We start from the raw sequence: 14,339 nt of genomic DNA on the forward strand, positions 1-14,339 counted from the left end.
AGGAACTTTGGGGTTTCTTTACCAAGATTGGAGCTCTATTTCAGATAGGATGCTGCTATGGGCCACCAATCAGATTATATCTATTATCTTAATACCAGTTATTATTACCAGTTATTTACATAGCGCACACATATTACGCAGCGCTTTACAGAGAATATTTGAACATTCACATCAGTCCCTGCCCCAGTGGAGCTTACAATCTATATTCCCTACCACATGTACACGCGCACACAGACATTGTAGGGTTCATTTTGTTGGGAGCCAATTAGCCAACCAGTATATTTTTGGATTGTGGGAGGAAACCCACGCAAGCATGGGGAGAATATACAAACTCCACACAGATAGGGCCATGGTGGGAATCGAACCGAACGCTCAGAGTATCTTACAAAAACGAAACAAACAAAAAAACAGCTCAACAATATCATTAAAAAACAATAACACTTAATTTATGATCAGCACATACAGCATAATTAGCATTAGGTCTGACTAGGCAGCTGCCGATGTCCCATGCAATGATGTGCTAATTTTAAACCTGATATCAGCGGCTACCATGCCAGAAATCTAAAAGTAAGTGTTCTGGGTATGTTGTGTGTTTATGCCAAAGTGTTGCATTAAGGCAAAGGTTAATTGCTAGTTAGGACACTAATTGGTTACACTATTAGCCCAGACATTCAGTTTCTCTAAAAATGACTAGTCACAGAGCCATTGAGAATGTTGTGGTTTTTAACAAAGGAATAGGACCTATTATGATAGATTAGATGTAACATGTGCAGAAAGAGTTAGATTTGGGTGGGGTTTGTACTTCAAACTGGTATCTATATTGCAGCTTAAAAATAAAGCAGCCAGTATTTACTCTGCACAGAAACAAAATAACACCCAAATCTAAGTCTCTCTGCACATGTTACATCTGCCCCACCTGCACATGGTTTTGTCCAATAGAGAGAGAATTTTCTTTTGCGAGTGAACCAGAATCAGGCCCCAAAGGTGTTCTGGATAAAGGAGTTTTCTGTATTTTCAAACACCATGGGATTTATTTACAAAGCAGCAGCTTTTACAAGCCACTGCTTCTTGATGGGTTGTAGAGGAAAATGTAAGCTCCACTCACAGTCAGTGCATACCCCATTATACTTTACACAGCTTATGAAACCCACAACTTTGTACATAAAGGCAAATGGGGTCTGTGGCAAGAGATAAAGTGGTCGGAGACAGTACCAGCCAATGAGCTCCTAACTGCCTTACAGGCAGGAGTTGGTTGGCTGGTACTTTATCTCCCTCCACATTATCTTTCTCCAAGACTTAGTACACATACCTCTAAGGGGGGGATTCAATCCAGGATTCTGACTATTGGAACCTCCCAACAGTTGGAAACCCCAGCCATTTTCTCCAGCTTCTGAAAGTAATTTGACTGTTGGTATTCAACGTGCCGACAGTTGAGTGTCGTAAAGTCCGGAAAACGGGCGTAAATTCGAAAATCCGCGGCTGTTTCTGACTTTAAAAAATCCAGATCTGACAGCCTTCAATGCTGTTGGTAATGGCTGCATTGCTGTAGTTAACGACAGCATTGAATTGGTGACTGCTGATATTTCCCATGTCGGGAAATATCGGCATAGATTGAATACCCCCCTAAATCTTAAAGAAATGACATTTGAAGAATTCTCTTTCCCACAATTTCCCTGGCATATCATTTATTACAGGAAATCACAGAATAACCACAATTTTTATTTTGATTCCTTTCTGGTTTATAGAACATTCTGGGTAATGGATGCCATACCTGTACAAATACCTATTCCTAAACTCACCAGTTTTACTAAATGATATAAGATTCTCTTGATCTTCTAGATCAGCTGTGTACAAAGTCAATGGCTCCCTGAAAACAGGAAAAAAAAATATGAGCAAATGGATTATTAATCAGGTCATTTGGAAAATAGTCTTCAGTACTGTGTGGATATTTAGGATAATTGCAGTAAATCTTTCTAAACGAAATTCTGACAATTAACTTAGTTAATGTAGTGATACACATAAATCTTACCGATTACATACCTCTCCAATGTTTGTGATAACACGCAGCCCCCCCTTAGTTGCAACATAGCGGACATGCTGCAGTGTTTGGGGAAGGGGGGTGTGGAGCGAGGGGACTGTTCTAGAACAGGGGTCATGTTGTCCCTGTTTTGTAGGCATGGCTAGGCTCTGCCTCTTCAGATGCAGATTTCCTAACCCCAGCAGAGGAGTACGGGTGTCGAGTCTGATTATCCTGAGGCTCACTCAGATAGCAGAGGCCTGCGATTGATGACCCAATGCTGAGTCGTCCGACATTGGGATCACAGATGCATGCAGGAGGTGCATTCCTACAGATGCTTTCTTCTACATTACAATATTTGAGCATTGTTTCTGCGTCCAAAGAAGCTCAATGCAACAATCTCTGAATCAGGCCCTCGGGTCAAGAAATCTCAGTTATGCTTAGATCCATAAATGGAAGAAAGAAGACATTACACCTATTTTATGTATTACACACATTTAAAATATATTTGCCACTAATAATATAAACTAGTCCCAATGTATTGTGCATTGTCTACAAAATAAATCTATGAATATGAAAATGCAGTGTGCTTTCCCAATATTAGGCAAACTGTGCTTGCTTCTACTATAAAAGACAATGTACTTGATTCTGAGGTGGGAGTAAAGCAAAAGAAAAAAATGTATAAATAAAAAAGAGCAAGTAACTGCACCTGGACAAACCAGCAATCCATGCTGCAATTATGCAGGGTTTGACTGAAAGGAGGGCATATGCCTCCTGGGCTGGGGTCTCCGGACCTTCCTGGGTGGTACTTACAGAATGCTGCCTGGCCACTTGGTTTGAGTGGCCAGATGAGAGTGTTCATACAGCATTTTCTACATCCCACCCAGACTGCAGCAAGACATTGAATGGCTATCCACTTGCTGACTGGTGAATGGCTTGAACTGTCCACCAATCGGAGTGCAGCCTTTCCTAGCTGTCCTGCAGCCAGGCAGCAAATAGCTGTCAGATTGCTGATTAGTGGATGGTGCTCACAGCCATTAACTGTATAGAAGCATATGAAGAGACTGTGCAGGACCGCAGAAGGGGCATTTTCTTTAATCCAGTAAATAGGTGGGTGAGAGGCAATATAATGCATGCAGTGTAAATAATAGCGCTTTTGCATGTAGCTCACAAATGTTCAACAGCTTTATGTTTACACAGCAACTTTTAGTGATCAGATTGGACACGCTCCGCTCACATATTAACCTCTTTGCACATTTTACATGTACCCCACCTGCAGGGCAACATGGTTTTGACAAGGGGCTCATTTAGATGTGGTTGAAGTTGCCATTGCTGCTGCTTAAATAAAAGCAGCAGTGATTGCACTTATATTGTAATGCAGCAGGAGGCGTCAGGAAAGATCACTAATGTACGCAGGAGGCAGGTGTTCTAGCATGCAGCTCTGGATCATATATGACACCATTAGCCGACCTGGCCAAGGGATTCTGCCGCTGATGCAATAAAGAGGCCAGGAAATCTGTCATCCAACAGATACAGTATACTGGCCTCACCCCTCACCCAAAACGGTGGCAACATGCCTCCTCCTGTGCTCAAGCAGCATCAGACTGTCAATTACTGACAGTATGATGATGTACTGCACATGAACATTACAGGTCTAACATGGAAACATAGGTCTAATGGTGTATACACACGGTCAGATGTGCCTTAAGATCCTATCCACGATCCGATCAGATCAGTTGACTATATCGTCAACATCGGAAAGGAAATCGGACCATGTGTACACACTATAACACAAACTTTGTGGCATGTTTGCTAAACTGGTGGGACTTGAATCAGGCCCAAGGTGTACAGTTACTTGTTCTTTTTTTCTCCCACCTCAGAATCAGGCCCAGTGTTATAATGAAAACGGGACTTCTTTCTTCTTACCACCACTACTCACTGAGAGGAGATCCTGTGACTCCTTTTGTGGCCAGCAAGGGAAAACGGCCAACAAAGGGAAGCCAGTGCTAGTATTTTTGTTTTTCTTACAGGAGTTAGTTTTTTTTATATGTACAGGTTGAGTATCCCGTATCCAAAATGCTCGGGACCAGGAGAATTTTGGATAACGGATTATTCCGTATTTCGGAATATTTTAATATTTCAATGATGTATTTTGAAGTATCTTGCATTTATGCTGTATAAACACATAATATACACACAAATATATTTTATTACCACATAAAATACACACAAATATATTTTATTTGTTCAAAAAACAAGGTTTCAAAACGTGAAACAAAATGTGTGTACAATCTCAGCACTGAATTTGAATGCCAAGCAATCATTTTCTTGTACATATATAGTGCCAGTTACATATCATGTCCCCAGTGATGCTGTTACAAATGTCCCCAGTGAGTTTTTAGCAAAAAAAAAATTTTTTTTCACTTTCTGGAATGTCCGTATTTCGGAATAATTCGGATAACGGATATTCGGATACGGGATACTCGACCTGTATGTATGTTTTATGTAATTTATTACATGCACACAGCAGTGTTGTGTGCATGCATGTGTATTATAAAAAAATAACTATAGAGTAATGAAAATTCAGTGATACAGTAGAACTACTTTGTAAGTTACTTCATTATCCCCAGGAGTAGAATGATGTAGAATGTCAGATTGCAGCGGCCAAAGATGCCGCATGGGCTCTCCATCACGGTCTTTAAAGCCTGCACAAACTGACCTTTGGACGCGGTCAGCTGGCTCCAGAAAGTCTGAATCCGATGGCGCAGGCTCTGGGCTTGGCACAGCTACATGATGGGGGTGGCGCATAAACTATCGGGTTTATATACTGTTCTGAATGAGGCCCAGTGTTTGCAACAGAAAATATCACTTTGAAATAACCATTGTATCACTCACCTGCTAAAACTTGTCAGCACTGAACTGGAACCAGCTAGATCTTTGGTAAAGGCTTCGCTGTGAAAAAATAAATACATCAAAATACATTTTTGGGTGTTATCAATAATTTATGCTGTCCATCCACACACAAACAGAAGTGTAGATGGAGGATAACATACATTAGCAGTGTTAACACACATTTACGCTCAGCAGTGAAAGCTACACAGAGGTGCTGGAAATAGCTTCATGCAATGCATATACATAGGGATTCTATTACATCCTTAAAGTAATTTATTCTTACTTGGAAATAGGGCCTGAGGTCCGGTCAATGCACTTTCTTAGTTTCAAAGCTGCCTGGTCTTTACTGACTGCCTGTACACTTGATGATAGATGGTTTGAAAGACGTATGACATCCTCAGTTGGCTTTGCCATGTTATCCTGAACAGATGGCTGAAACATTAAACATTGAAGCATCAGGTGAATTAGTGCGTTTTAGAAGCAGTAATACAGATTGTAAATGAAATGCACCAACTGCTAAACCAGAGTATGGGAGCTGTCAGGAGTCAGGAGCAGGAACCCCCTGCTATGCGGAAAACAGGCTGGTAAGCAGGGGCGGATTTAGGGATGAGGGCGCCCCTAGGCACAACAATAATGTTTACTAAGTAGGACAGTTTATAGGGGCAGTATCTGCATGTCCTATCCATTTACACTCTTATTTAAGATGGAATATAGTACAGTACAGTGGATATTTTGCAGTTATTGGTACAATTTGGGCTGACAGTACTATCACAGGCATCCAAGTGCCGCCCCCAAACATGTGCCGCCCCTAGGCCGGTGCCTCACGTGCCTAATGGGAAATTCGGCTCTGCTGGTAAGTGTGGCAGTGTAAAGGGGCCTACACACGAGGAGATGTTGCTGAGCGATCTGAGCAATGTAGATCGCTCAGCAAGATAGCTCAGCACTCAGAGATGTCTGTCAGGGCCAGTGTTCTCCGGTGAGAACACTGGCCCTGACCGGCAATTAACTAGCTTTATCCAGCATGCTGGAACTTAATGGCGGGGCCCGCACATTACTATGGCCACACACGGAGCCATGTAGGGGCATTTTCTAAGCGATCTATTGAGATCGTCCTGTATGTAGGCCCTATAAGTCTATTGCTTTTATTTGGAAATGTCACTGTTTGCAATTGCTAAATATACTGTATATAAAAGGTGAGCACCTACTACCAAAGAATGCAATCTTAGTTATAGTTCATTGCAGAATTGCACTATATGCCTCTATAGCTCATGGCATGAATACAATGTGACGAACGACAAGATAGATGTGTGCAATAAGACAATTAGGGTTCTATGTACTAATCCTTGAAGAGGCTGTGTTTAAAAATGATAGGAGCTGATGGCTGGTACTTTATATCCACTCACTTTAAGTCTCTCAAAGGTTTAGTACATAGACCTCTTATTCATTACGAGTTGGTACACCATCTAACATCTATACATCACCCCTTACACAGTGAAAGGCTTAAACCCCTTACACGCTAGCCGACTCCCCGCAGACACTGATATTGGTAGCAGCAGGGACCCGACAAGTGCATAAACATTTGCCGATGCTGGTGGGGAAGGGAGTGGTGGGTGGGAGGGAGCGACGGCCATGCTTCAGAATCAGACCCTTTGAGGAGGGATCCTGTACACTTCAACCAACCCCACCCCCCAATAGGGCTGCTTACATACATTTCCAGGGATGGTTTTCCACCCCAAACCTCCCCTGAGTATTACAATTTCAGAAGTTACACTACTCACCTCTGTAGGCTTTAAGTCAATATTATTGGCGTTGATGTGCAGATTATAGTCACGTACGGGAATGTCAATAGAATGGGGGGAAGACACTGGAGCTGTTAGGTAGAACTGTTTACTAGTCTTATCTTCTAAGACTGGACCTTTGAGTGCCTGAAAAGTGTACATACAGTATACAATGTATTCACCTTGTTAATAGACACTGAATACAAATGCCAATTTGTGTAATTAAACAGACTGACTGCATCAGTCAGCATGTATAAATTATATAAAACAAGCTTGGGATGCTATTCTGCTATTCATAGATGCACTCATGACAGACAACCGCTGATATCTTATTACGGACATTTATGATGTTAGCAATTCATCTTTCAGACATGACGACCACTGTACAACACGTGTGTCAATATTTTATGAACAGCTTGGGTTGAATGCCAAATTCTTTTCAAATAAGTTATGGCAAAGGTCATATTCACTAATCTAGATTCCTACATTTCTATACTAAAGGGAACCCGTTACATAAATACTGCATGCAAAGAGTATAAAGCTAAAGAGCACATGAGATATATTGGAGGACACCTGTGAAAACTAGAGCACAGACGAAAGAGGATGTAACTTGTGGGTGCGTCGGTGGGTGGGTGTCCCCAATATGTCTTTGAACTATGTCTTAAACAGACATATCACGTCAACCCTACACCACATGCGATGCTTGATATGTGTAAATATATACGTGTATTATGATGTATGTGTGTGTCTGCAGACTGCCTGTACAATTGCTGCAGGGACTACTGGTAACTGACAGCACAACTGGATGGGTACACGTCAATGCCTGCCCAGTTGTGACTTCAGACACAACACATTGGCCCGTTGATCGTGAAGTGTGTATGCACTTAGCAATCATTAGATAGATCAGTGGACCAGTGAAACGGCCAATCCGTCAACTTAAGGTGGCCAAACATCTACAGATTGATTGTCAGATTGGGCTGGTTGGAACAAAAACCTGGTAATATCTGAATGACAGTTTTTGGCAGTTTTCCAGCATTTCAAATTAAATGGTCAATTGTCATTTGTTCTCATCCATTACCAGGAATTTGTTTCAACCAGCCCAATCTGACAATCAATCTGTAGATGTATGGCCACCTGTAGTGTGTACTCTGCTTAACCAACCAATCTGATATTTTCTGCATTTTGGTAGTGCAGTTTAGGAAATGAAGGTGCTGATTGGTTAAGTTACAGCACCTTTTTCTTGCTCATCAACAGGTAAAAGTTGTAACATAATGTCAAATTAATTTCAACCCGTGGATATCCCAAGTACGAAAGAAGTTATGCTGTGTACACACGGTCCGATTTCCTTTCCGATGTTGACGATATAGTCAACATCGGATCGGCATCGGATGCAGATCGCAAGGGTTTTAACCCTTGCGATCCCAATCCGATGCGCGTTCATGTATCGGAAGCCAGAAAGTCTTGGCTGCCTTGTCTATATAGTGCAGATCTGCACTATATAGTCAAGATAGGATGCAAATCGGATGTGCCTTAAGATCCTATCCATGATCCTATGTGACCAGATCGTGGATAGGATCTTAAGGCACATCTACCGTGTGTACACACCATTAAACTGCATGAATACTTCCTCACATTTGCAAATAAAAGTAGCTACAGTGATGTACTACTTCCAAGCTAGGCGAGAACCACTGATGCTATTGTACAAAGTAAAGGTCTCCAAATATGGCTAACCACAACAGTGAATTACACGGCTGTTTACATGTCCCTCTGTGTTGGCAATTTCTCAAAACTTCCATCCAATATGTACCGTAACCGGAAACAGAATGAGCCCATTAATAGAAAATGGTGAACTAACGATACAGCCACAAGCTGCTGGAGCAGATCTGACCACAAGTTTTTCCAGATAGATATAATTTATGTTATCTTTTTTTAACGTCAATCGTGGTTACAGGTTTTCTCTTTATGAGCATCATCGCTTCATTTCCAGTTATTTATTTTATTTACAGTTTCTTATATAGCGCAGCAGATTCTGTTGCGCTTTACCACAATCAACGTGTTAAAAAGAACAATATATGTGGATGTGTTACCCCAATAAATGGTCATCTGTATAAAGTGTGTGTATATTTGTTTTATGTATTATAGAGTATATGCAGAGTCAACATTGGGTGATGACACTTAGGTAAACTTACACAATAATGGTCTCTGGCAAAAATAGGCTGGTGTGGTCTTATACAGTTAATGAAATCTCTCTCTAAAAAAGTACAGAGCAGCACAATCTAACTTTGGGCCTGATTAAAAGTGTATACACACTGGGCCCAGCGTGTATGCAGACCGATGATGGGGAAAATCACTGGGCTAAAAAATGCTCAGTGCATTCACACTGGGCCCAGCGTGTATGCAGACCGATGATGGGGTAAATCACTGGGCTAAAAAACGCTCAGTGCATACACACTGGGCCCAGCGTGTATGCAGACCAATGATGGGGAAAATCACTGGGCTGAAAATCGCTCTGTGCATACACACTGAGCGTTTTTGTGCATGCATACGGATCCCACCACACGTCGGCAAGCCAAAATAGAGACAAAAATAGGCTAAATATCTAATCGCAATCCCCTCATAATTTGACTGACAGGAAGTCAGCGTTTGTGGGTAGGTCCGGACGTTTTCTGGGAGTGTCAGAAAAATGCAGGCGTACCCAGACCTTTTAAGAGAGGGTCTTTGATGTCAGCGCAGGCCCCCATCAGCCTGTCTCAGCCTCAGGCTTGTGGAAGGGTCAGACTTATGCAGATTTGCACAGAGTGGAAAATCATTTGATGATTAGTGAATTGCGAATGGATATGCAACCATGGATTGCGGTATTTATACAAATCACTTGCAGATTTACATGGGACAGCTCTCCATAGTGTCCTGCTAGGGAAAGCCGTCCACCCCTGAGTAAAATGGCTGGGCAGGGGATTATGCTCAGCGTGTATGTACTGAGCGTTTTTCCCCATCATCATGCACCGTACACACTGCATAATTGCTCCGTGTGTATGGACCTTAAATAAACTTCTCAACTAAATCCCCAATGTGTCTTGCCTTTAAATCCAGTGTGTACTGTAACCTCAGGCACATTGCTTCCTGTTCCAAACGTTGGATTACTGTTTGACAGTCTGACAACTGCAACAAAGTCTGCAAAAGACAAATATGTGAGGAGGGTTAAAGAGTCGTTACATGTATTTTATGTTCTCTTTCTTTTTTAATGCAAAGTTTTATTGTTTTCTATTTTTTTTTTTTTTTGGTAACAAAACGGGTTCAATTTTACACAGTACAAAAGGAACATAAAGCCATTTATGCGCAGCAGAAGGGCAAACCTCCGCTCAATGGGGAACAATATCAAAGATAATCTGGCATCCTAAGGCATTTCAGTGACTCAAAGAAAACAGGGGAGTTGTATTTAGAATAAAGATCAGAGAAGAACAAAAGAGGGCAAAGGGAAATAGCATAAAAGCATGAAGGAACCAGCGGGGTAATTCAGACATGATTGTTCAGCTACAAATTTGCAGCCGACAGCATTTAGTTATGATGAAAACAGACATATCCAGCCTGCTGCTGACATCACACACCCTCCCCTAAGCCGCTTAGGCATGCCTAGCATTTTCCTAGTCAAGCCTACCATTTGCCATAGCACTCCCCCTATATGGCCAGTTACCACCCTCAGATGCCTACTTCCTGTCAATCATTTTACGAACGTCAGCGATCAATAAAGTAGCAGGAGCTCATCGCTGCCAGGCATCGTGTACAAGCAATGCAGCCCATATGCATGTGCAGTCCATCAATAATAAGCCACTGTGCGAAGGCGGCCATGCGATCAGGTCGGTATTAACTTCCAGGTACTGACAGAACATGCGTTTTTAGGTGTTGTCGGATTCTCATGCATATAGACCAGTGGTTCTCAAACCAAGTCTAAATATCTTCCAGTAATAGATCCCCAATGCATGTAAGGCCAATGTTTCGGGGCGCGCATCCCCTTTATCAAGGCATATCCCATATGCCTTGACAAAGGGGCTACGAGCCCCGAAACATTGGCTCACATGCAACTGCTTTTTTAAATATACACTTTATTGTGCTTCAAGTCTCTGAGTACTGCTGTTCTTTTCCCACATACATACATATATATATATATATATATATATATATATATATATATAATATTTATTTTTTGTATAGGGGAACTGAACAGAAGGGGACTGACATGGAGTATTACTTGTAATGCTGGTCAAGATGTGCTGTCAGCATAGCCTGCAATGTATTTAGCTGGTACATTCGTCAGAACCAGATATTTGGTGGACTAAGATTTTGTGCAATAACTAAGATATCATTGACCACAAGGAAATACATACAGTATGGAGATGGGAAGGAGGTCAGATCTGGCACCGCAGTCCCTCTAGCACTCATGTGAAAAGTTAGGACTAGGTATTGGTAAGATCCAGTGAGTATCTTGAATAGCGAATTATGCTGGGATTGCCCAGTAGGGAACCTCACATGTGGTGAATACCTCAGGGATGGAGATACATTGCGCATCTCTTCCTATTTAATAAAATGGAGCTTCCACCACACTGTATATTAGCTAGAGCTTGATGCCAGGTATAGATAGTTCACCTATAAGGATGTTTGGTGACTAACTTTTGGTAGTGACTCAATTAGAGACATGTACAGATTTATTTCTTGCACCCGCTCAAACTAATAAATAGAAAATAAATGCACAAATCCTGAGCACATAAGTGCATACTGTGCTATTACAGCATGTACACTATAAGAACACCATTACCTTGTCCAGCGCTGCTTCTCTGCTTGCCAAATTGCTTTTAAGAGTAGAATTTTCAGACTTGAGGCTCTCAACCAAATTAGACAGTGAATTCCTCTCAGCTGCTTCTTGGACACATTCCTGCAATAATTTCCTGCTTTCCACTTTTTGGAACTGTTTATCCTTACACAAACCAACAAGTAATGTCAGAGACACTGCACCTCGGCATTAAGAATAGAACATTTCACAAACATACAATTCTAATATAATTATTAAACTTAGGCTAACCTTATCACTTGCAACCTAAACGTCTTTACCTTCAATGAAAATGATGCATTATATTTCTGAACAACCTGACAGTTCTTTTTTTACTACATGATGATAAATAGTGGTTATCACAAAAGGTGTCTACAGCACCAACTAGCTTCATACCCTGGAACATTGGTGCCAAGAACTATCTCCAGGAGAAAAGTTTTGCAGGGATTTATGGGTACTACCATATCACAAAGAGCTGCCGACAAAAGAAATATGTACATAGTGTTTCTTGTTCTGTAGCCAAATGCTCTAAATAAGCACACTGAATTTTTTTGGGAAGTGCACTGGTCACTCACTCATGGGGTGTCATTAGTTTTGGCAAAACCTGGTGTGGGTTAAAGACTACATGTGTGTGCTGTATCTGCACACTGCAAAAAAAAGGGTGGCTTTGTGGGAAGGGGCATAGATTTACAGGAAGGTCTGTGTTCTTGTAGCTGACACATTTTTAGTTATTTCAGGAGTCCCGGAGACGCTGGGATGCCCCGAAGACTTACACTGTGATAGGTGAACATAATGTTAGGGTGTGGACCCACACACTCGTAACTGCACTCACTATTTATTAGTGATACTTTTTACTTCCTCCCATGGATGTCCCTAACTCACAGTAAACTGTTAGGCTGAATAGATTAGCTGACCCACAAAATGGCTGCTTCCACGTGTATAGATCATAAGCACGCTCTATGTGAATTTAGTTTAAAAGTACTCCAAATTTCTAAAACCTTAAAACAGACAAAACCTAATAACAAACTATGTTTATTCAGATCTGATTGCAGTACAAATTTGTTTGGAAAATGGGCAAAACCATGTGCACTGCAGGTGGGGCAGATGTAACATGTGCAGAGAGAGTTACATTTGGGTGGGGTGTGCTGAAACTGAAATCTAAATTGCAGTGTAAAAATAATGCAGCCAGTATTTACCCTGCACAGAAACAAAATAACTCACACAAATCTAACTCTGTCTGCACATTACATCTGCCCCACCTGCAGTGCACATGGTTTTGCCCATTTTTCCAAACAAATTTGTACTGCAATCAGATCTGAATAAGGGCCTATTAATTATTACACAGGTTCTCAAATTCGGTCCTCATGACCCCACACGGTGCATGTTTTACAGGTCTCCTCACAGAATCCAGTGAAATAATTCGCTCCACCTGTGGATCTTTTAAAATCTGTCAGTGAGTAATGAGTGCACCTGTCGGTTGACCTGGAAAACGTGAACTGTGTGGGGTCCTGATGACCGAAGTTGAGAGCCAGTGAATTATTATGATGATTATGGTTATTTTCTTTGAACGTTAATGTTTCATGTGGTGCTGCAATACTAGAAATATACCTTTATTGTATTGGACAGAGCCTCTTTCAAGAAATGAATCCTGCTTTGTAGTGAGTCAATCTGCTCTCTCTTGGCCGTGATTTTCTTCTGCATTCTTGTTGCAATTTTAATAGCTAAAAAAAATTAACAGGATTTCCTCAAATGAAATGAATTAATAAAGAGAACATATTATAAAGTGGTTATATAAAGTTGCTTAATTTAATACAATCCAGTTAGCCTGTTAAAACCTGTAAAGAGCAGAACCAATCACTTCAAAGCTAGTTAATAAGTGGGTGCCACACAGAAGTGACCAGCACAAAGTGGCAGTCATTGGCAGCAAAGTTCTAACATTTAGAATTGGGGGTGACAGCATTGCTCAACAGGAAGTCGAAAGCAGAAAGTACTGGGAAAAACAGTTTCATGAGACCAATACAACTCATTTGGCCTAGCCCTCCACAATTGTAGTCCAGCACTGGATCACTTACTGGAAACTGGTGTAACTTGCTGTCACTATTGGGAGCACTACTAAACAGTCCGGGAAAAGGCCAGAAGCAGCAAGTCCAGATAAGGGGGGGGGGGGGGGGGGGGGTGGGTTGTAAAAAAGCAGGGCCGGCTCTACCATTAGGGAGCTTTAGGCAACTGTCTAGGGCACCAGCATCTGGGGGGCGCCACCAAGTCTGCCTATCAAAAAATCAAGGATGTCTATGAGGATCTTTGTTGTACTTAATGCAGGCGGGCTGTGGAACTTCTAAGACCTCACCTCCATACTTTCCCTTGAGACATACTGTCCTACTTTGCTGCCCCCTCCTCCTCGTACGTAATGTGGATAGCAAAGGGGAGCCACCAGGGTACTTGTCCATTTTCTCAGGGAGCTGGGTGGACCACCCAATTTTTGGGAGCCTCCATGCCATTCTGGAATGTTAGGCAAGTATGCCTTAAGGGGTTGGAAACTGGGTATTGGTCGCAGTATGGGGGGGCAGTAGGGTGAAGTTTTGCCTAGGGTGCTGAGAAGCCTTACACCGGCCCTGTAAATAAGCGTCACTAGATTTAACACACGTGATCCAATCTATAGGAAAAACAATCCAGCAGTCTCATCAATGGAATTCTTTAGAAGGATTTTTTTTTTGAGTCCAATATGAGCATGATTAGGGCATAAGAAAAATGGTAATACCTTATAAGGAAGTCAGGGACACCCATTAGGTTTCATGTGATTACAAATGTAGCTAATATACACTGTAAGCAT

General features: G+C 41.7%; 1 protein-coding gene across 4 annotated transcripts in view; it reads right to left on the bottom strand.

Moving 5' to 3' along the window:
* The window catches only part of CCDC158 (coiled-coil domain containing 158), a 67,210-nt gene that overhangs the window by 10,401 nt on the left and 42,470 nt on the right, over positions 1–14,339 (bottom strand). For 3 of the 4 annotated variants that reach the window (XM_083176849.1, XM_083176841.1, XM_083176866.1), the window contains exons 15-21: positions 13,118–13,230; positions 11,498–11,656; positions 9,766–9,858; positions 6,688–6,834; positions 5,193–5,341; positions 4,913–4,969; positions 1,800–1,867 (exon numbers count right to left, since the gene is read on the bottom strand). In XM_083176849.1, coding sequence (XP_083032975.1) covers positions 1,800–1,867; positions 4,913–4,969; positions 5,193–5,341; positions 6,688–6,834; positions 9,766–9,858; positions 11,498–11,656; positions 13,118–13,230 — 786 coding nt within the window. The remainder of the gene's footprint in view (positions 1–1,799; positions 1,868–4,912; positions 4,970–5,192; positions 5,342–6,687; positions 6,835–9,765; positions 9,859–11,497; positions 11,657–13,117; positions 13,231–14,339) is intronic. The other variant, XM_083176857.1, reaches the window with a different exon arrangement.

This window comes from Crinia signifera, chromosome 1 (assembly GCF_055691185.1).
Source record: "Crinia signifera chromosome 1, ASM5569118v1, whole genome shotgun sequence".
NCBI lineage: Eukaryota > Metazoa > Chordata > Amphibia > Anura > Myobatrachidae > Crinia > Crinia signifera.